Source organism: Scyliorhinus torazame, chromosome 2 (assembly GCF_047496885.1).
Source record: "Scyliorhinus torazame isolate Kashiwa2021f chromosome 2, sScyTor2.1, whole genome shotgun sequence".
Classification (NCBI taxonomy): Eukaryota; Metazoa; Chordata; class Chondrichthyes; order Carcharhiniformes; family Scyliorhinidae; genus Scyliorhinus; species Scyliorhinus torazame.
This window is the reverse complement of record NC_092708.1, coordinates 329941294-329965199: the sequence shown is the minus strand read 5'-3', so window position 1 is coordinate 329965199 and position 23906 is coordinate 329941294. Positions and strand designations below refer to the sequence as shown.

Below are 23906 nucleotides of genomic sequence, written 5' to 3'. Positions count from 1 at the left end.
CATCTGGAACTATGACAACTTTACATCTCATGTTAATTCTGTGTGTTAGAGTATAAGAGTATTGACTGCTTTGTTGATTTTGATAAAGTTTCTTCTGTTTGTTTAAAACTGTGGAATCTTGTGGCTTTAGTCTCTTGGTACGTAACTAGTATTTCAACATTGTCTGCTTTTAAAAAAGGGGACTGTAACAAAATTGGGGTCTGAACTGGGACTGTAACAGTATGTCTTGGTGCCAACTATATAATAGTTTGTTCAAACTAATTATTGAGAAAATACAGCATCAACAGTGTGTACTCTAGTGCCAGACTGCAGGAAATTGCTGTTATTTTAACTGTTGTAGAAATTAGCTATAATATTTACCTTTTGAATGTCAGATTGCAACAACCTTAAAAACTGATTGTGCTGATCTTAAATAAAGTCTAAAGTTACATTCTATTTGCATTAGTTATATTGCTAATTTACCTGTAAAGGTCAGATTCTAAAAGTGTAAGTTGCCGCGCTATTTCAATTGGATGAAGAGTCATAAGGTCAAATGTCTCCAAATGTCCAGATCGACTAATATGCCATTCAATTTGAGGTGGTGGATCCGGAAAAGTAATAGCATGGCTGATTCCATTTACTTGAGTTTGTCTCTTGCGATTAATAATTTTTGTAATAGATTCTACCCACTTTTTCATGGCTTTCCCTGCAAAATAAAATATTAACTTATGTTATTCACATTATAGATGCGTAAATCAGACAGAAATTAGCCAAGATTAATGCTGTCTGCAAACCCTTAGAATCATATGGATTAATTTTCTCACTTTGGTGTAATCAGGCTGCTGGCACCACACAGGAGAAAACTTATTCAGCTTCTTAAATTTAAGCTGAGTAATTGACTTTACATTGAGTCAAAAGTTCATAGCTTGTGATTATTTTTTTTAAATTCATTCACAGGATGTGGACGTCGCTGGTCGGCAAGCATTTATTGCCCATCCCTAACTGCCCTGCATTTCAGAGGACATTTTAAGAGTCAACCACATTGCTGTGGATCTGGAGTCACATGTAGGCCAGACCAGGTACGGATTTCCTTCCCAAAAGGACATTAGTGAACAAGATGGGTTTTTAAAGACAAATCGACAATAGTTTCACGGTCATCATTAGATTTGTAATTCCAGATTATTATTGAATTCAAATTTCACCATCTGCCATGGGATTTGAACCCGGGCCTATAGGTCCTGGTCCAGCAACAATGCCACTGCACCACAGCCTGACAATGGGTTGGTATTTTATACTACTGATGTTGAGTTGTGCACAGCTGGACTTAGTTGGGCATGTAGGAGAGGACACTGTTCCAAATAACGTTTTAAAAATGCTTTAAGTAGCTTTTTTTAAGTTTACAAATATAAGTACGAGAAGAAAGAATCATAGATCATAGAATTTACAGGCAGAAGGAGGCCCCATTTGGCCCATCGAGTCTGCACCGGCCCTGGAAAGGGCACCCTACCTAAGCCCACACCTCTACCCTTATCCCCATAAACTAGTAACCCCACCTAACCTTTTTTGAACATTCAGGGAAAATTTTAGCATGGCCAATCCACCTACCCTGCACATCTTTGGACTGTGGAAGGAAACCGGAGCACCCGGAGGAAACCCACGCAGACACGGGGAGAACGTGCAGACTCCGCACAGATAGTGACCCATGTGGGAATCGAACTGGGACCCTGCCGTTGTGCTACTGTGCCGCCCACAAGGAAAAAACTGAAATTACAACTAATGGGAAATTGGCAGGAACTTGAGCAAAAGTTAAGTTTTTAATATAGGAGAGGGCAGCACGTGGCACAGTGGTTAGCACTGCTGCCTACGGCGCTGAGGACCCAGGTTTGAATCCCGGCCCTGGGTCACTGTCCATGTGGAGTTTGCACATTCTCCCCGTGTCTGCGTGGGTTTCACCCCACAACCCAAAGATGTGCAGGTTGGGTGGATTGGTCATGCTAAATTGCCCCTTAATTGGAAAAAAAATAATTGGGTATTCTAAATTTTTTTTTCTTTTAAAGTTTTTAATATAGCATTATTCTAGTTGAATAAAGCTAATAGTGAAGTAATAAATCTACTTCTTGGGTATAAAATACCAGTCTGAAACTCTACAAAAAAAAGTCAACATCTGACCTCTAGGTCTAGTTTTCCTTAATACACACCTTTCACACTTGAAATAAATCCTTCCAACCTATTAAGTAGCATATTGTCTCTCTCAAAGTCATAGAAGTGATGTTCTACCCAATGTCGAAAAACATTTAGTACCCTAAAAAAGAAAATATGTTGTTATACTGAGTAACGCCACAAAACATTTTTGTTTAGATGTCTTTCACCCATCATAACCTTTAAAATGCTTACATTTAGTATACAACTTGCACATTGGGCGGATTTTCCGTCCCGTCCCGCCGGTGGGATCTTCCAGTCCCACCAAAGTCGGTGTCTGCCGTGGGTTCCCCGGCAGGACAGGCGAACAATGGGCAGATCATCTTTGACTCTGGCAGGACCAGAAGATCCCATGGCAGCCAATGGTGAGCCACCTCCGTCAAAAGGAAAACCTGCCGAAAATTACGGCCATTGTTTTACAATTGTCTAGTAACTGTTAAAAAGAGAGTACCTTCGAAAATGTCATCTATAATTATAAACTAGTCAATTATTACAATTTTAAGTGGCTACTATCACCTTGTTTTGCCCATTTGGAGCAGCAGCTTTAACGGCAAGTTGCTAAACACTACAATCATACTCTGTGAAGCGATAACTTATCAACATCGAGAAATCCATTGATTTATGTGACAGTCAGTTGCTCCATTCTTTTGCAATAGACATGTTGACAGAAAGACTGAGACAATACATCGTCTAACCTATCAGGAAGTTGTTAAAGAGTTCAAAAGTGCACCTTTTGTATCATATTCTACCCCCCCCCCCCCCCAACAATAATGAAAACATTATACTGTGAAAAATAGAAACCCGGAGAACGTAACAAAAATACAATGGGGTCATTGGAGACTAGGCCAAACATTTACGCATGTAAACTACAACTAATGGATGAAAACGTTTTTCAATGTACAGTTACTGCCTTTGGGTGTTGCCATGCGCGATGGGTAGGATTCTGGGGCGGGATTCTCTAATAATGGGGCTATGTCCCCATGCCGGCGTGAAAACCGGCGCCAACGACTCCGTCGTCAACGGCCCCCGAAAGTGAGGAATTCTCACCTTTCTAGGGGGCTAGGTTGCCGACAGAATGGTCCCCGCAGCTCCAGCCGGCGCGGAATGGCCCGCGCGAGTTCACGCATGTGCAGAACGGCTGGCGTATTTTCACGCATGCACGGAACGGCCAGCGTGATTCGGCGCATACGCGGGTGTTCCCTTCTCCGCGCCGGCCCCCGGGCAATATGACTGAGCCCTACAGTGGCCCAGCGCAGAGTAAGGTAGGCCCCCACGGTACCAGCCCTCCCTCCAATCGGTAGGCCCCTATCGCGGGCCAGGCTACCGTGCCCCCACCCCGGCCGGGATCGGATTCCCCCACCCCCCCCTCCAGGATGGCCCCCGCACACTCACCTTCCAGGTCCCGCCATGTGGGAGGTGAGTAATCCACGCCGGTGGGACTTGGCCAAACTCGTCGGCCACTCGGGGCCCAGAGAATCGCCGGGGGGGGTGGGGGGGCGCTGTCAACAGCCCCCGACCAGCGTGGCGGCGATCCTGCCGGCACCCGAACAACGGCGCCGGATAATGTGGAAGCCGCCCCCGGGGATTCTCCAACCCGGCGCCAGGTCGGAGAATCCCGGCCCTGATGTCTAGAATACTTCCCTGGGACAAAGTCTCATCATTCATATCGAAATTGGATCCTTGACTGGCATACTACAGACTGGCATATTACAGATTAAACACATTATCTGTTGAGTTTGAACTCAACTAGGAATCCTGAAACAACTTGAGCATTTTTCTGAATCAGTTTCAACTTGTTTGCCAAACTGTGTTACCAGAGTGACATCCTCAAGAACTTTTGGAAGGCTGCAGGAAAACTCTAACCCTAGGTCAGACATTGTCAAACTCGGGGGTGCGACCCGCAGGTGGGTCACGGGCGGGTGTTGGGAGGCGCGGAGCAGTCCGTCGCGACGCTCCCGATCTCGTAAATCTGCGCGCAATAGCCGCAGCATCCGGCTTTTAATAATGCCGGCCGCAAGCGGCCTTCAAAATGGCCAGGAACAGATAAATAAAATTCGGCCGCACTGTGCATGCGTGCCCGATTAGCGGTGCGCATGCGCAAAACTATGCGCATGCGCACCGATAATCGGGCACGCATGCGCAGTGCAGCCACATTTTTTTTTTATATGGTCGCAGCCGCATTTTGCCCAAGTTCAGGGGGCCAAGCGGCAAAGGGATCATTGGGGCCAGTGGGACGCAAAACCATTTCCTCCATTTTTGTCAGCAACAAACAAGGTAAGAGAAAATGGTGGGTCGTGCATGTCGGCCGGCGTGGGTTGCGAAGGTCGGCCGGGCTGGGTCCCGAAGGTTGGCTGGTTGGTAAGAATGGGTCCCCGGGAAAAAAGTTTGAAGAACACTGCTCTAGATATTCAAGTCAAACACATCTATGGGTAATATCTTGAATTGGGCATTCCAGGTCCCATATCAAATAGAATACCAGTGGTGTAATTGCACGAGTAGCCTACACCGTACCCTGACTGTAGGGATGTTATGAGTAGTATCAGTACCAATGTGACTATATTTCTGTTAAAAATGTTTTAAAAAAACCTGAGTTGCACTGGCTGGATATACTCCTTACGAAATCGTTTCAATTCTGCACTGGTTGGCTGTTCACCCTTCTCTCTGGCAAGCCTATCTGCCTCAGTGGGCTCTGGATCAGGTATTTCAAACCTACACAAAATAAAAATGTACAAGTTTAATAAAATAATATTTAATACACATAGAAAACTTTAAAAGCCAAAGAATACAGCCTAACAGAAAAAGTACTGCAAATTATACATATCGACTTTTATGTTTCACTAAAATCCAATTGATAAATACACCATTTTCAAAAAATCTTTCGTGGCAACATTTTGCAGGGCATCTAACAGTAATTTTGTTCAGTATCTAGTTAAAACCTTAATTGATGATTTACCTTTCTATCAATAAGCTCAGCAAATCTTGGGGCTTGCAGAATGAACGGTATGTTGTCAGAAAAGTGCGCACAAAATTAGGATCTGTAAATAAATATTAAATGACTTATACTGAAAATACAATAGCATCACATTTATCAGAAAGTTGTATTACAAAATGCTGGTTCATTGTGGACAAATAAACTGCTTGATTAAAGAGACAACTTATCAGTGTTACACAGTACTGGTCTTTTCAACTCGGGGAATCCGAATTTGAATCCAACCAACCAACGCCTCTCTCAGATAGTTGTAAATGTCGAAGTGAAATTTGGTGGTATAGTGACAATTCCTTGCAGGTGCAACTCCACAGGACAAAATCAATAGTGCTTATCACATCATAGAATCATACAATTTACAGTGTAGAAGGAGGCCTTACATCCCATCGAGTCTACACCGGCCCTTGAAAGAGCACCCTACTTAAGTCTCGCCTCCACCCTGTAACCCCAACTAACCTTTGGACACTATGGGCCAATTTAGCATGGCCAATCGACCTAACCTGCACATCTTTGGACTGTGAGAGGAAACCAGAGCACCTGGAGAAAACCGACGCAGACACTGGGAGAACGTGCAGACTCCGCACGGACAGTGACCCAAGCTGGGAATCGAACCCAGGTCCCTGCCACTGTGAAGCAACAGTGCTAACCACTGTGCTACTATGCCGCCCCAAGCTGGCTGCTTTGACCTGGGTGGTGTCAGACTTCTTGATTGTTGCTGGAGCTGCATTCATCCAGGCAAAACATATTCTATCACATTCTTGACTCGTTCCTTGTAGATTTGGACTGCTATCATAATTATGATCTTAAGATAGTTGGAACAAATAAAACGTACAATCAAACTGTAATTGACCAGCAAAACATGTTTTTCTTTTAAATTACAATGTCTGGGTAGAAGTGCACTCCAAAGGTTCTAAAGAAAGCATAATTGATGAGACAGTGTAAAATGAATTCCATCTTGAATTGGACTCGGGCTAAACTTGAGAGAAAGGGAGGTGCTGAAACTAGGAGGCAGAGAGGGTGTGTGTGTGGGGGGGTGTTGAGTGGTGAGAGGGGGGGAAGTAAGCAGGGGTTGAGCTGTGAGTGGGAGAGGTGAGAAGAAAAGGAGATCTTGAGACAGAGAAGAGAAAGGGCGAGGGGGTCGAGACTGGGTCACAGCAAGCCTGGTAAGAGTGAAACAAACTGAACAAAAGAGAAGGCCAGACAAAGATGGCTAAGCAAGCAAGAACAATAAATAACAGGACGATTGAAAAATAACTGAGCAGGAGGAGAGGAAAAGAACCATAAAGAGAAATTAAGAGTGAATAGGAACAAGTAAATGGGTGCCTAACATCAAATCATAGCAATAATAGGACACAGGCAGCAGATATATGGGAACGCTACCACCTTCGAATTTCCTTCCAAGTCACATGCCATCCTGATTTAGAACTGTATAGCTGTTCCTTCATTATCACTGGGTCAAAATCTTGACACTCTCCAACCCCCACACAATATTGTGGGTATCTAGACACACGGACTGCAGTGGTTCAAGAAGGCAGCTCACCACCACCTTCTCGAGAGTAATTAGGAATGAGCAATAAATGCTGGCCTAGCGCACAATACCTACATCCCGTGAACAAAAGAAATTACGGCACAGAGCCTACTCCCACTTTCCAGCCCTTGGTTCCGAGCCTTGGATGTGGAATTTAAGTGTCATAATCTACAAGTACTTTTTAAATGTTAGGCGGGTTTCTGCCCTCACCAACCTTTTAGGCAATGGGTTCCCGATCCCATCCACCCTTTGGGTGCAAATAATACCCCTCAAACGCTCTTTAAACCTCCTACTACTTACCCTAAAATCTATGCCCCTGATTATGGACCTCGCAACCAAGAGGCCTGGGGCCTTTGTCTTGTCTAAGGTGAGGAACACATTATTTGTGCAAATTAAATTGACAATTTGTGTGTATGTAAGTCACATTATTTCATAAATCCTGGCCTGGATTCTCCACAGATCCGCTCCGAAATCGCGTTTGGGGCGGAGAATCGAAGTTCCTGACCGAATCGGGCCAGGCCCCAAAGAATCGCATTTCTGTGAACTATGCCGCGCAGCTGGGGCGCCATTGCCAGAGGTCCGTCCACCGATACCCCGCTCCCAGCAGGCCGAGTTCCCGATGGCGTGGTTCTAACCACGTATGGCCGGTCGGGAACCTTGCGTGGCAGCAGCGATCGGGCGGAAGGATCCTTGGGCGCGCGGCCGATCGGGGGGGGGGCCGAGTTTGCTGATGTTGGTCCGTGGTCCGAGTCCGCCATGGCGCTCGGCGCGGCCACTGGAGGCCACCGCCATACGCATGCGCGGACTCGGAACCGGAAGTGCCGGGGGCCCGTATCCACAGCCAAAGCTGCGTGAATTACTCTGGGTACCTGCTAGCCCCCTGAAGGGAAGTGAATCGCGATGTTTTTTTTCTTTGAGGAAACTCAGGTGTGCAACGCCTGCGTTTTTACGCCGGCGTGGGGACATAGCCCCATTTTCGGAGAATCCAGCCTCCTATGTAAATGTGAACCTCACTGTTAAAAGTTGGAACTTGGACTTCCGGGTGCGGCGATGACCAGCTAAGTCGCACGTTTCGGCAGCTCCTGTTGGAACGGACTTTTGGGCTCTTAATAGGAGCCCCAACGGCAATTTAAACAGCAAAAACACTGTGCGGTAAACCAGAAGGGAATCCCCCCGGACACGCATAGAAAAGGGAGAGGATAGCGGCCGGATTGCGGAGGATCCTCTGGAGCAGCGGCAACGAAGGGAAGCTCAAAGCAAGATGGCGTCGGAAGGTGGCCGTTTGTTATGGGGCCCGGAGCAACAAGAGTTCCTGCGGCGCTGTGTGGAAGAGCTGAAGAAGGAGTTGAAGAAGGAGCTGTTGGCCCCGATATTACAGGCGATATAAGGACTAAAGGAGGAGCAGAGGACCCAAGAGCTGGAGCTTCGGGTCGTGAAGGCAAAGACTGTTGAAAACGAAGATGAAATACAGGGCCTGGTGGTGAAAGCAGAAACGCACGAGGCACAGCATAAAAGGTGTGTGGAGAGGTTGGAAGCACTGGAGAATAATTCAAGGAGGAAGAATTTAAGAGTCCTGGGTCTTCCCGAAAGCGCAGAAGGGGCGGACGTCGGGACATATGTGAGCACGATGCTTCACTCGCTAATGGGATCGGAGGCCCCGACGGGCCCTTTGGAGGTGGAGGGAGCTTATCGAGTTCTGGCGCGAAGACCAAAGGCTGGAGAAATACCTCGAGCTATAGTGGTGAGGTTTCTCCGCTACAATGACAGAGAGATGGTTCTCAGATGGGCGAAGAAAACTCGGAGCTGTAGGTGGGAGAACGCGGTGATCCGCGTATACCAGGATTGGAGTGCGGAGGTGGCGAGAAGGAGGGCAAGTTTCAATCGGGCTAAGGCAGTGCTTCACAATAAGGTCCAGTTTGGAATGTTGCAACCGGCGAGATTGTGGGTCACACACCAAGGGGAGCACCACTACTTTGAGACGGCAGAAGAGGCGTGGACATTCATTGTGGACGAGAAGCTGGAATAGTCTGGCGAGAGAAAGAGCTTTTGGGACAAAGTGGTGGGGTGATTATGTGGGGCGAGGAAGGGGAAGGGGAAGGGGGGGGGGATGATTTTTCAATTTGTTAATTTTGTGATCCTGTAACGTTTCTCTCTTCCCCATGTTTGGGGGGGGGGGGGGGGGGGGGGGGGAGAATGAGGAACTGTGGGTGCCGGCCATTAGGGGCGGGGCAGAGTGGGAAACGCAGGCTTTGTTCCCGCGCTACGGTAATTATGGCGGGAACAGGGACGCAGGAAGGAGGGGTCCTCGCACAGTGGGAGCCGAGGACAAGGGGGGAAGCCGAGGTCAGCCAGAGTTCGCTGACTTCTGGGAGCAACATGGGGGGTGCAACTACGCTAGAGGGGGATCTAGTGGAGGGGGGGGGGAGGGGTAACTGGGTTGCTGCTGCTAAGGGGGAGCTGTTATGGGATGGGGTAGTCGAGGTGGGAGGGCACCGTCGGGGGGATATACGGGTACGTGGGAACCGGGTGAGGAGCTGGGTTAAAAAAGGGGATGGCTAGTCGACAAGGGGGGGGTAAAGAGCCCCCCCAACCCGGCTGATCACGTGGAACGTGAGAGGGCTGAACGGGCCGATTAAAAGGGCACGGGTACTCGCACACCTAAAGAAATTAAAGGCAGATGTGGTTATGTTGCAGGAGACGCATCTGAAACCGATAGACCAGGTCAGACTACGTAAAGGATGGGTGGGGCAGGTGTTTCATTCGGGTTTAGATGCGAAGAATAGGGGGGTGGCTATCTTAGTGGGGAAACGGGTACTGTTTGAGGCAAAGACCATAGTGGCGGATAGAGGGGGTAGATATGTGATGGTGAGTGGCAGATTGCAAGGGGAGGCGGTGGTTCTGGTGAACGTATACGCCCCGAACTGGGATGATGCAAATTTTATGAGGCGTATGTTGGGACGTATCCCGGACCTGGAGGTGGGAAAGTTGGTAATGGGGGGAGACTTCAATACGGTGCTTGATCCAGGGCTGGACCGGTCGAGGTCCAGGACCGGGAGGAGGCCGGCAGCGGCCAGGGTGCTCAAGGACTTCATGGAGCAGATGGGAGGGGTAGACCCCTGGAGATTTAGTAGGCCTAGGAGTAAGGAGTTCTCATTTTTCTCCCATGTTCACAAAGTATACACACGGATAGACTTTTTTTGTCTTGGGAAGGGACTGATTCCGAAGGTGACAGGGACGGAATATACGGCCATAGCCATTTCGGACCATGCTCCACATTGGGTAGACCTGGAGGTAGGAGAGGAAAAAGAACAGCACCCACTCTGGAGAATGGATATGGGCTTAGTGGCGGATGAGGGGGTATGTTTAAGGGTGAGGGGGTGTATTGAAAGGTACTTGGAGCTTAATGACAATGGAGAGGTTCAGGTGGGAGTGGTCTGGGAGGCGTTGATGGCGGTGGTCAGAAGGGAACTGATATCCATAAGGGCACATAAAGGGAAGCAAGAGGGTAAAGAAAGGGAGCGATTGTTGAAAGAACTTTTGAGGGTGGACAGGCAATATGGTGAACGGGGTGTTCAAGGCATTCTATGAGAGGTTATATAAGGCTCAGCCCCCGGAAGGGAAGGAGGGAATGATGCATTTCCTGGATCAGCTGGAATTCCCGAAGGTGGAGGAGCAGGAGAGGGCGGGACTGGGAGCACAGATTGAGATGGAGGAGGTGGTAAAAGGGATTGGGAGCATGCAGGCGGGGAAGGCCCTGGGACCGGGACGGATTCTCGGTGGAATTTTATGGGAAATATATGGACCTACTGGCCCCGCTTTTGACGAGAACCTTTAATGAGGCCAGGGAAAGGGGGCAGTTGCCCCAGACTATGTCGGAGGCGACGATATCGCTCCTTTTGAAGAAGGAAAAAGACCCGCTGCAGTGTGGGTCCTACAGGCCCATTTCCCTTTGAAATGTAGATGCTAAGCTCCTGGCCAAGGTGATGGCGACGAGGATAGAGGACTGTGTCCCAGGGGTGGTCCACGAGGATCAAACTGGGTTCGTTAAGGGGAGACAGCTGAACACGAACATACGGAGGTTGCTAGGGGTAATGATGATGCCCCCACCAGAGGGGGAGGCGGAGATAGTGGAGGCGATGGACACCGAGAAAGCATTCGACAGAGTGGAGTGGGATTATCTGTGGGAGGTGCTGAGGAGATTTGGTTTTGGAGAAGGGTTTATTGGATGGGTACAGCTGCTGTATAGGGCCCCGGTGACGAGTGTGGTCACAAACAGGCAGAGGTCTGACTACTTCCGTCTTTATAGAGGGACGAGGCAGGGGTGTCCCCTGTCTCCGTTACTGTTTGCATTGGCGATTGAGCCCCTGGCCATAGCACTGAGGGGCTCCAGGAAGTGGAGGGGAGTACTCAGGGGAGGAGAAGAACACCGGGTATCCTTGTATGCAGATGATTTATTGCTGTATGTTGCGGACCCAGTGGAGGGGATGCCTGAGATAATGCAGACACTCAGGGAGTTTGGGGAATTTTCGGGGTACAAATTGAATACGGGGAAGAGCGAGTTGTTTGTGGTGCATCCGGGGGAGCAGAGCAGGGGAATAGATGATTTACCGCTGAGGAAGGTAACAAGAGATTTCCAGTACTTAGGGATTCAGATAGCCAGGAGTTGGGGAACCTTACATAGGCTTAATTTAACAAGATTGGTGGAACAGATGGAGGAGGATTTTAAGAGATGGGACATGGTGCCCCTGTCACTGGTGGGTAGGGTGCAGGCGGTCAAAATGGTAGTCCTCCCGAGATTCCTTTTTGTGTTTCAGTGCCTTCCGGTGATGGTCACGAAGGCTTTTTCAAGAAAATTGAGAAAAGTGTCATGAGTTTTGTGTGGGCCGGGAAGACCCCGAGAGTGAGGAGGGGGTTCTTGCAGCGTAGCAGGGATAGGGGGGGGGCTGGCACTACCGAGCCTAAGTGAATACTACTGGGCCGCCAATATCTCAATGGTGTGTAAGTGGATGGGAGAAGGGGAGGGAGCGGCGTGGAAGACATTGGAGATGGCGTCCTGCAAAGGAACCAGCCGACAAGCACTGGTGACGGCGCCGTTGCCGTTCTCCCCGAAGAAATGCACCACAAGTCCAGTGGTGGTGGCAACGCTAAAAATTTGGGGGCAGTGGAGACGACATAGGGGAAGGACGGGAGCCTCGGTGCGGTCCCCGATAAGAAATAATCATAGGTTTGTCCCGGGGAGAATAGATGGGGGATTTGGAGCATGGCAGAGAGCTGGGGTTGTGCAACTGAGAGATCTGTTCGTAGACGGGACGTTTGCAAGTCTTTTTTTTTTTTAATAATATTTTATTGAAAATTTTTGGTCAACCAACACAGTACATTATGCATCCTTTACACAACATTGTAACAATACAGATAATAATGACCTTTTTTAAATTTAAACAAAAACAACAACAAATAAATAAATATTAAATAACAAAAAATAAAAACTAGCCCTAATTGGCAACTGCCTTGTCTCAGGCCACACCCCCCCCCCACCCCCCATCCCCCCCCCATCCCTCCCCCCCCCCCCCCAAGTCCTGGGCCGCTGCTGCTGCCTTCTTTGTTCTCCCCTATCTATCTTTCCGCAAGATATTCGACGAACGGTTGCCACCACCTAGTAAACCCTTGAGCCGACCCCCTTAGGACGAACTTAATCCGCTCTAACTTTATGAACCCCGCCATATCATTTATCCAGGTCTCCACCCCCGGGGGCTTGGCTTCTTTCCACATTAGCAATATTCTGCGCCGGGCTACTAGGGACGCAAAGGCCAAAACATCGGCCTCTTTCGCCTCCTGCACTCCCGGCTCTTGTGCAACCCCAAATATAGCCAACCCCCAGCTTGGTTCGACCCGGACTCCTACTACTTTCGAAAGCACCTTTGTCACCCCCATCCAAAACCCCTGTAGTGCCGGGCATGACCAAAACATATGGGTATGATTCGCTGGGCTTCTCGAGCACCTCGCACACCTATCCTCCACCCCAAAAAATTTACTGAGCCGTGTTCCAGTCATATGTGCCCTGTGTAATACCTTAAACTGAATCAGGCTTGGCCTGGCGCACGAGGACGACGAGTTTACCCTGTTTAGGGCATCTGCCCACATCCCCTCCTCAATCTCCTCCCCTAGCTCTTCTTCCCATTTCCCTTTTAGTTCGTCCATCATAGTCTCCCCTTCGTCTCTCATTTCCCTATATATATCCGACACCTTACCGTCCCCCACCCATTTCTTTGAGATGACTCTGTCCTGCACCTCTTGTGTCGGGAGCTGCGGGAATTCCCTCACCTGCTGCCTCGCAAAAGCCCTCAATTGCATGTACCTGAATGCATTCCCTTGGGGCAACCCATATTTCTCGGTCAGCGCTCCCAGACTCGCAAACTTCCCATCCACAAATAGATCTTTCAATTGCGTTATACCTGCTCTTTGCCACATTCCATATCCCCCATCCATTCCCCCCGGGGCAAACCTATGGTTGTTTCTTATCGGGGACCCCCCCAGTGCTCCGGTCTTTCCCCTATGTCGTCTCCACTGTCCCCAAATCTTCAGTGTAGCTACCACCACCGGACTCGTGGTATAGTTCCTTGGTGAGAACGGCAATGGGGCTGTCACCATAGCCTGCAGGCTGGTCCCCCTACAGGACACCCTCTCTAATCTCTTCCACGCCGCTCCTTCCTCCTCTCCCATCCACTTACTCACCATTGAAATATTAGCGGCCCAATAATACTCACTTAGGCTCGGTAGTGCCAGCCCCCCCCTATCCCTACTACGCTGTAAGAATCCCTTCCTCACTCTCGGAGTCTTCCCGGCCCAAACAAAACCCATGATACTCTTTTCTATCCTTTTGAAAAAAGCCTTCGTGATCACCACCGGGAGACACTGAAACACAAAAAGGAATCTCGGGAGGACCACCATCTTAACTGCCTGCACCCTCCCTGCCATTGACAATGCTACCATATCCCATCTCTTGAAATCTTCCTCCATCTGTTCCACCAACCGCGTCAAATTTAGCCTGTGCAATGTGCCCCAATTCTTAGCTATCTGGATCCCCAGGTAACGAAAGTCTCTTGTTACCTTCCTCAACGGTAGGTCTTCTATTTCTCTACTCTGCTCCCCTGGATGCACCACAAACAGCTCACTCTTTCCCATGTTCAATTTATACCCTGAAAAATCCCCAAACTCCCCAAGTATCCGCATTATTTCTGGCATCCCCTCCGCTGGATCCGCCACATATAGTAGCAGATCATCCGCATATAAAGATACCCGGTGTTCTTCTCCTCCCCTAAGTATTCCCCTCCATCCCTTGGAACCTCTCAGCGCTATCGCCAGGGGCTCAATCGCCAGTGCAAACAGTAATGGGGACAGAGGACATCCCTGCCTTGTCCCTCGATGGAGCCGAAAATATGCCGATCCCCGTCCATTCGTCACCACACTCGCCACTGGGGCCCTATACAACAGCTGCACCCATCTAACATACCCCTCTCCGAACCCAAATCTCCTCAACACCTCCCACAGATAATCCCACTCCACTCTATCAAATGCTTTCTCGGCATCCATCGCCACTACTATCTCCGTTTCACCCTCTGGTGGGGCCATCATCATTACCCCTAACAACCTCCGTATGTTCGTGTTCAGCTGTCTCCCCTTCACAAACCCAGTTTGGTCCTCATGAACCACCCCCGGGACACATTCCTCTATTCTCATTGCCATTACCTTGGCCAAGACCTTGGCATCTACATCGAGGAGGGAGATTGGTCTGTAGGACCCGCATTGTAGCGGATCCTTTTCCTTCTTTAAAAGAAGCGATATCGTTGCTTCTGACATAGTCGGGGGCAGTTGTCCCCATTCCTTTGCCTCGTTGAAGGTCCTCGTCAGTAGCGGGGCAAGCAAGTCCAAATATTTTCTGTAAAATTCAACTGGAAATCCGTCCGGTCCCGGGGCCTTTCCCGTCTGCATGTTCCTAATTCCTTTCACCACTTCTTCTACCGTGATCTGTGCTCCCAATCCCATCCTTTCCTGCTCTTCCACCTTGGGAATTTCCAGCCGATCCAAAAACTCCATCATTCTCTCCCTCCCATCCGGGGGTTGAGCTTCATACAATTTTTTATAAAATGTCTTAAACACTTCATTCACTCTCTCCGCTCCCCGCTCCGTCTCTCCATCTTCGTCTCTCACCCCCCCTATCACCCTCGCTGCTCCCCTTTTCCTCAATTGGTGTGCCAGCAATCTGCTCGCCTTCTCTCCATATTCATACTGTAAACCCTGCGCCTTCCTCCATTGTGCCTCTGCAGTGCCTGTGGTCAGCAAGTCAAATTCCACATGCAGCCTTTGCCTTTCCCTATACAGTCCCTCCTCCGGTGCTTCCGCATACTGTCTGTCCACCCTCAAAAGTTCTTGCAACAACCGCTCCCGTTCCTTACTCTCCTGCTTCCCTTTATGTGTCCTTATTGATATCAGCTCCCCCCTAACCACCGCCTTCAACGCCTCCCAGACCACTCCCACCTGAACCTCCCCATTGTCATTGAGTTCCAAGTACTTTTCAATGCATCCCCTCACCCTTAAGCACACCCCCTCATCCGCCATTAGTCCCATATCCATTCTCCAGGGTGGACGCCCTCTTGTTTCCGCCCCTATCTCCAAGTCTACCCAGTGTGGGGCATGATCCGAAATGGCTATAGCCGTATATTCCGTTCCCCTCACCCTCGGGATCAATGCCCTACCCAACACAAAAAAGTCTATGCGTGAATAGACTTTATGGACATAGGAGAAAAACGAGAACTCCTTACTCCTAGGTCTACTGAATCTCCACGGGTCCACCCCTCCCATCTGCTCCATAAAATCCTTAAGCACCTTGGCTGCTGCCGGCCTCCTACCAGTCCTGGACTTCGACCTATCCAGCCTTGGTTCCAACACCGTGTTAAAGTCTCCCCCCATTATCAGCTTTCCGGTCTCTAGGTCTGGGATGCGTCCTAGCATTCGCCTCATAAAATTGGCATCGTCCCAATTCGGGGCATACACGTTTACCAACACCACCATCTCTCCCTGTAATTTGCCACTCACCATCACGTATCTGCCCCCGTTATCCGCCACTATAGTCTTTGCCTCGAACATTACCCGCTTCCCCACTAATATAGCCACCCCCCTGTTTTTCGCATCCAGCCCTGAATGGAACACCTGCCCTACCCATCCTTTGCGCAACCTAACCTGATCTATCAGTTTCAGGTGCGTTTCCTGTAACATGACCACATCTGCTTTAAGTTTCTTAAGGTGTGCGAGTACTCGTGCCCTCTTTATCGGCCCGTTAAGCCCCCTCACGTTCCACGTGATCAGCCGAGTTGGGGGGCTTCCCACCCCGCCCCCCTTGCCGGTTAGCCATCATCTTTTTCCAGCTTCTCGCCCAGTTCCCACGCGGCTGTATTTCTCCCAGACGGTGCCCCCCCGCCCATCCTTTCCCGCACCCACTCCCCCCTTTCCCCAGCAGCAGCAACCCAGTAATTCCCCCCTCCCCCCCCCCCCCCCGCTTGACCCCCCGCTAGCGTAATTACTCCCCCCATGTTGCTCCCAGAAGTCAGCAAACTCTGGCTGACCTCGGCTTCCCCCCGTGATCACGGCTCGCCCCGTGCGGCGCCCCCTCCTTCCTGCTTCTCTATTCCCGCCATAATTATCATAGCGCGGGAACCAAGCCCGCGCCTCTCCCTCGGCCCCGCCTCCCATGGCCAACGCCCCATCTCCTCTCCCTCCCCACCTCCCCCCATCACCACCTGTGGGAGAAAGAAAAGTTACCATACCGCAGGATTAATCATACAATCCCTCTTCGCCCCCCCCCCCCCCCCCCCCACTCGTCCCACCACTTTGTCCAAACGTTCATTTTCGTAGTCCAATCATTCCAATTTTTCTTCTACAATAAAAGTCCACGCTTCATCCGCCGTCTCAAAGTAGTGGTGCCTCCCTTGATATGTGACCCACAGTCTTGCCGGTTGCAGCATTCCAAACTTTATCTTTTTTTTGTGAAGTACCGCTTTGGCCCGATTAAAGCTCGCCCTCCTTCTCGCCACCTCCGCACTCCAATCTTGATAGACGCGGATCACCGCGTTCTCCCATTTACTCCACCGAGTTTTCTTCGCCCATCTAAGGACCATTTCTCTATCCTTAAAACGGAGAAATCTCACCACTATGGCTCTGGGAGCTTCTCCTGCTCTCGGTCCTCGCACCATAACTCGGTATGCTCCCTCCACCTCCAACGGACCCGTCGGGGCCTCCACTCCCATTAACGAGTGCAGCATCGTGCTCACATATGCCCCGACGTCCGCCCCCTCCACACCTTCAGGAAGGCCAAGAATCCTCAAGTTGTTCCTCCTTGCGTTATTTTCCAGTGCCTCCAACCTCTCCACAGATCGTTTCTGGTGTGCCTCCTGTATCTCCGACTTCACCACCAGGCCCTGTGTGTCGTTTTCATTCTCTGCTGCTTTCGCCTTCACGACCCGAAACTCCTGCTCCTGGGTCTTTTGTTCCTCTTTCAGCCCTTCAATCGCCTGCAATATCGGGGCCAACAACTCTTTCTTCATTTCCTTTTTTATCTCCTCCACGCAGCGTTTCAAAAACTCTTGTTGTTCAGGGCCCCATATGAAACTGCCACCTTCCGACGCCATCTTGGTTTCTGCTTGCCTTCCTTGCCGTTGTTCCAAAGGATCCGCTGCAATCCGGCCACTTTCCTCTCCTTTTTCCATCCGTGTCCAGGGGGAACACCCTTCTGGTTTACCGCACGGTGTTTTCAGCCGTTAAAATTGCCGTTGGGGCTCCTATCAAGAGCCCAAAAGTCCGTTTCACAGGGAGCTGCCGAAACGTGCGACTCAGCTGGTCATCGCCGCACCCGGAAGTCCGACGTTTGCAAGTCTGAGAGAACTGACGGAAAAATATGGGTTGCCCCATGGGAATGCATTTCGGTACATGCAACTGAGGGCATTTGCGAGGCAACAGGTGAGGGGATTCCCGCAGCTCCCGACGCAGGAGATTCAAGATAGAGTGATTTCAGGGACATGGGTGGGGGCTGGTAGGGTGTCGGATATATACAGGGAAATGAGGGACGAGGGGGAGATCATGGTGGATGAGCTGAAGGGGAAATGGGAAGAAGAGCTGGTGGAAGAGATTGAGGAGGGGCTGTGGGCTGATGTCCTACGTAGGGTAAACTCGTCGTCCTCGTGCGCCAGGCTAAGCCTGATACAATTCAAGGTTTTGCACAGGGCGCATATGACCAGAGCAAGGCTCAGTAAATTTTTCGGGGTAGAGGATAGGTGTGGGAGATGCTCGAGAAGCCCAGCAAACCACACCCACATGTTTTGGTCATGCCCGGCACTGCAGGGGTTCTGGGTGGGGGTGGCAAAGGTTCTTTCGAAGGTGGTGGGGGTCCGGGTCGAGCCAGGCTGGGGGTTGGCTATATTCGGGGTTGCAGAAGAGCCGGGAGTGCAGGAGGCGAAAGAGGCTGATGTCTTGGCCTTTGCGTCCCTAGTTGCCCGGCGAAGGATATTGCTTATGTGGAAGGAAACCAAACCCCCGGGCGTGGAGACCTGGATAAATCACATGGCAGGGTTTATAAAACTAGAACGGATAAAGTTTGCACTAAGGGGTTCGGCTCAAGGGTTCACCAGGTGGTGGCAACCGTTCATTGACTACCTCGCAGAACGATAAAGGAAATGGGAAGGTAACAGCAGCAACCCAGGGGGGAGGGAGGGGGGGGGGCTCGGGTGGGTCCTCAGGGGTGTTTTTGTATCGATATTTGTACTTGGTTATGTATATTGGATTGTTTGATTTTATCTCTGGAGAGTTATTATTTTTGTTATGGCAGTTGCCATTTAGTTTATATATTATTTATTTATTTGTTAAAACGGTCATTGTTATTTATATTGTTTTATTGTTATAAAAAGGTAAACCTTTGTATTGTTTTGATTGGCCAAAAAATTTGAATAAAATATATATATTTTTTAAAAAGTAACACTTGTATATTATCCTTTGTATATATTTCAATAGCATGGTTCTCAGTTCTCTAAATTACATGTGATTCATATCAAATCCGGTGTTGTTCCGCTCTCCAATTTTAGCACCTGCACTAAAATATTCTAGATGCAAAGGTCAATTTAGGTTTGAGGATACTTTTTGATAAGTGTACAAGACTAGATTTTAATTTTGTCAAAAATACTTAACAGTTCTTTGCTATGTTTGCAACCATGAAGATGGTTTCAGACAATTAAAAAAGTGAATTCATGGTGTCGTTTAAAATTACCATCAACTGAGTTGAGTAGAGGGTGACCCAAATAACAGCACAAATTTACTCAAGAAACAAAACCCCCAGCTAACTACCCTGTTCAGAAAATTTCAACATCTAGACATTGAACTACGTACTTCCTTATTTCATTTGATGTCCAACTCAACTGCTTTGAACTAGTGAATCAAAATACCTGACAGACTATACATATAAAACCTCAAATGTTGATTAAGTTGCAATTTGTATACGAATTATTAAAAAGGGTAACATTAAATCCATTAAAAATTTAATGAGAAATTCCATCTGCCCAGCAGCAAGACATTTACCTGCATACATGTGGTATGTCAACCTCTCAATTAATTTTAGCACAGTTCCTCCTTTTATGATTGGTATTCCAGATTTAAGTTGTACATTTTCTTCAAATACTATGTTCTCTTCAGAATCTTCTTCTGTAAAGTTGTAGACATTTGGACTGGGCAGTCTCAATGGCTGTTCTTTCTCCTCATGTAAAAGAACTGTGTCCAACATGCGCTCCAGTGTACTCCGATACTGAAGTGAAATCATAGCCGCCATCCAGTTGTTTTTGTCTTCTGCAGATTTGGCGGCAAATATTATACTGTTCTCGTCCTTGGAAAGTATTTCAAACGTATGTTTGTATTCACAAGAGTCATCTTTGTCAACAATTTTCACTTTGCGCATTAGAAATTTTTCTTTGAGTCTGTACTCAACATTGCTACAGCCTGGGAGCCTAGACTGCCCATGATTGGTCCTGCAACTGATCATTAAACCATCAAAAAGGAAAATATGTCGCTCATGCTTTGCTCCAACTTGCGTTAGTGTTCCTTCCATTATAAATTCATTGCAGCATTGTCCAATATCTTTCCCCTCCCATCCATCAATGTTTTTCTGGATTTCGTTCATTTTCTTGATAGCAAGGTGTTTACTTCTTATCTGATGGTTGTAGAGGCGAGGCAAAGGTTCACTACAATACAGAGAAAGTCAAATTTTATTATATTTTATGACAATAAATTGTCCAACAAGATAACATGCCAATATAATTTTATCACTTTATTATGGAAGAAGAAAAATTCAAAGATTAACCTATCTTTAAAAACAATATAAAAGAAATCATCCAAAAAATACATTCATCAATATACAAGACTGCTGGATATTGGAACAGATTTTGCACGCGAGTAAATATTAAGCACTTCAAAAGACTATGGTTTAATGCAGAGAAAATCCCATCGTGTTAACAATGTGCTTTTGTTCCACCTCAACAGTGATTTTTCCACATCCCACACGAGCCATCCTATGGACTCGGTGAACTACTGATATAGTAGTAGTCAATGTTAATCAAGGGGATCTTCCTGCTAAGGGCACGTGTCCATTGGCAACTGTTTTGAGATAATCCAAAACCCATTTCATTTAAGATATTTACACCCTCCTTCATTCCACTATCTGTGCTGAATTCAACTGAAAGCTTGAAAGGTAAACTGCATAACTTTTTTCCTTTTGCCTCTTGCAATTCAACTTGGCTAAGGTTTTGAGCATCATTAACCCACAGAAAGATCCATATAGTATTCACCTTTGTTTCCAATTTCTGCATGCATCTCCCTTATCTGGGTTGATCTAATGTTAATGATGACAAAAATTAATTAAAGGGATGGCATCTGCAACTGGCATTCCTGTTCATGTAGCTAAGATACCCTATTCATATGGAGCTCTCAAACAACATGTTCAACAATAAAAATAAGAATGTCAACTCAGCTATAAAATACCTACACAATTGGAATATATATGGCTTTATTCAAAATTATTCTGAATAAAGATAATTTTAGCTTCACAACCAATTGTTTTCTATTTATAGCTGATCTGATAAAATTGTCAAGTGGTCAACCACCTGTTCCCACAAAGAAGGAAAATGCTAAAATAATTTAGCTTACCCTGCCCTGCGTTTAGGTAGGTGCTTATTGCAGATGCGTTCCATACTGCATTGAAGGTTCAGCAAGGTAGTAATGGCTTGTTTCAAACACTCCCTGTCTTCTTCATCTTCACTTCGCTCCTGTAGTTGCTACAATTGTACACAAAATAATTAAATGCTTGGTATAAAACTAACACCACAGGAGGAAACCCAGGTTTTCCTTCTGTAAAACGAAAATCAACATGGAAATAATCCCTTTAATGGAATTTTTAATATTTTACCAAGCTAGTGACCTTTCTTCCATTAAAAGCACATTGAAATGAAGTTATGAAAAAATGGAAGAAAAAGACATTAAGATAAAATTACAATGAAACCTGGTCATATGGATATTCGGAAACAATAGATAATTGTAAAACACAGAAAGTTCTTGACAGTTTTTAATATCTTACATTATGAAAGACACAAGAGACACGCTAAAACATTGCAAATTCTAAACCCTGGGCTTTCGATGTAACAAGTCCTATTTACAAGTGCATTTTACACCTTAAAACAGAGGTCACTATAAAAATTCAATGAATAATGTCACCAGTGCCCAGACACAAAGGGTCGACTGAAATGGAGTTACCCCATGTCTAATGTCCATGAAATGTAAGGCAATTAGGGGAAATATTTGAGAATATGGATATTAAGCCCTTGCATAATGAGTTGCGCAAGTTATCAAGGGAACAAAACAAACTTATGATTCAACATGGATAACCAGACAACCTCCAATTCCTGGTCAAACAGCAATGCTACCTCTCCCACCCCCCAAAATCAGTCAGTACCCGACATACTGCCTTTGTCCCAATAGCTGAGTCTGCGCCTGCACAGGTGCAGCAGATTTTGCATGGGTGCCAAAACCCAGCGGTCAGTGGCCAAGAGCATCCAAGCAGTCAAAGCAGGGATCCGAGCAGGCAAGGCAGGGATCCGAGCAGGCGCGGCAGGGATCCGAGCAGGCGCGACAGGGATCCGAGGCAGGCGCGGCAGGGATCCGAGGCAGGCGCGGCAGGGATCCGAGGCAGGCGAGGCAGGGATCCGAGGCAGGCGAGGCAGGGATCCGAGGCAGGCAAGGCAGGGATCCGAGGCAGGCAAGGCAGGGATCCGAGGCAGGCAAGGCAGGGATCCGAGGCAGGCAAGGCAGGGATCCGAGGCAGGCAAGGCAGGGATCCGAGGCAGGCAAGGCAGGGATCCGAGGCAGGCAAGGCAGGGATCCGAGGCAGGCAAGGCAGGGATCCGAGGCAGGCAAGGCAGGGATCCGAGGCAGGCAAGGCAGGGATCCGAGGCAGGCAAGGCAGGGATCCGTGCAGGCAAGGCAGGGATCAGAGCAGGCAAGGCAGGGATCAGAGCAGGCAAGGCAGGGATCCGAGGCAGGCAAGGCAGGGATCCGAGGCAGGCAAGGCAGGGATCCGAGGCAGGCAAGGCAGGGATCCGAGGCAGGCAAGGCAGGGATCCGAGGCAGGCAAGGCAGGGATCCGAAGCAGGCAAGGCAGGGGTCCGAGGCAGGCAAGGCAGGGGTCCGAGGCAGGCAAGGCAGGGGTCCGAGGCAGGCAAGGCAGGGATCCGAGGCAGGCAAGGCAGGGATCCGAGGCAGGCAAGGCAGGGATCCGAGGCAGGCAAGGCAGGGATCCGAGGCAGGCAAGGCAGGGATCCGAGGCAGGCAAGGCAGGGATCCGAAGCAGGCAAGGCAGGGGTCCGAGGCAGGCAAGGCAGGGGTCCGAGGCAGGCAAGGCAGGGGTCCGAGGCAGGCAAGGCAGGGATCCGAGGCAGGCAAGGCAGGGATCCGAGGCAGGCAAGGCAGGGATCCGAGGCAGGCAAGGCAGGGATCCGAGGCAGGCAAGGCAGGGATCCGAGGCAGGCAAGGCAGGGATCCGAGGCAGGCAAGGCAGGGATCCGAGGCAGGCAAGGCAGGGATCCGAGGCAGGCAAGGCAGGGATCCGAGCAGGCAAGGCAGGGATCCGAGCAGGCAAGGCAGGGATCCGAGCAGGCGCGGCAGGGATCCGAGGCAGGCGCGGCAGGGATCCGAGGCAGGGATCCGAGGCAGGCGAGGCAGGGATCCGAGGCAGGCGAGGCAGGGATCCGAGGCAGGCGAGGCAGGGATCCGAGGCAGGCAAGGCAGGGATCCGAGGCAGGCAAGGCAGGGATCCGAGGCAGGTAAGGCAGGGATCCGAGGCAGGCAAGGCAGGGATCCGAGGCAGGCAAGGCAGGGATCCGAGGCAGGCAAGGCAGGGATCCGAGGCAGGCAAGGCAAGGATCCGAGGCAGGCAAGGCAGGGATCCGAGGCAGGCAAGGCAGGGATCTGAGGCAGGCAAGGCAGGGATCCGAGGCAGGCAAGGCAGGGATCCGAGGCAGGCAAGGCAGGGATCCGAGGCAGGCAAGGCAGGGATCCGAGGCAGGCAAGGCAGGGATCCGAGGCAGGCAAGGCAGGGATCCGAGGCAGGCAAGGCAGGGATCCGTGCAGGCAAGGCAGGGATCAGAGCAGGCAAGGCAGGGATCAGAGCAGGCAAGGCAGGGATCCGAGGCAGGCAAGGCAGGGATCCGAGGCAGGCAAGGCAGGGATCCGAGGCAGGCAAGGCAGGGATCCGAGGCAGGCAAGGCAGGGATCCGAAGCAGGCAAGGCAGGGGTCCGAGGCAGGCAAGGCAGGGGTCCGAGGCAGGCAAGGCAGGGGTCCGAGGCAGGCAAGGCAGGGGTCCGAGGCAGGCAAGGCAGGGATCCGAGGCAGGCAAGGCAGGGATCCGAGGCAGGCAAGGCAGGGATCCGAGGCAGGCAAGGCAGGGATCCGAGGCAGGCAAGGCAGGGATCCGAGGCAGGCAAGGCAGGGATCCGAGGCAGGCAAGGCAGGGATCCGAGTAGGCAAAGCAGAGATCCGAGCAGGCAAAGCCCCAATCAGAGCAGGCAAAGCAGGGATTGAAACAGGCAGCCTCTATCTTTGCTGAAGCCATGCGTCCTGCCACATAGTGGTGC

The 23906-nt window shown here is 49.5% G+C and overlaps 1 protein-coding gene across 1 annotated transcript in view; it reads right to left on the bottom strand.

Moving 5' to 3' along the window:
• Nucleotides 1-23906, bottom strand: part of sos2 (son of sevenless homolog 2 (Drosophila)) — a 234022-nt gene that overhangs the window by 57791 nt on the left and 152325 nt on the right. The window contains exons 9-13 of the mRNA XM_072489811.1: nucleotides 20928-21055; nucleotides 19311-19966; nucleotides 5132-5213; nucleotides 4765-4887; nucleotides 2187-2281 (exon numbers count right to left, since the gene is read on the bottom strand). Of these exons, the coding sequence (XP_072345912.1) occupies nucleotides 2187-2281; nucleotides 4765-4887; nucleotides 5132-5213; nucleotides 19311-19966; nucleotides 20928-21055 (1084 nt within the window). The remainder of the gene's footprint in view (nucleotides 1-2186; nucleotides 2282-4764; nucleotides 4888-5131; nucleotides 5214-19310; nucleotides 19967-20927; nucleotides 21056-23906) is intronic.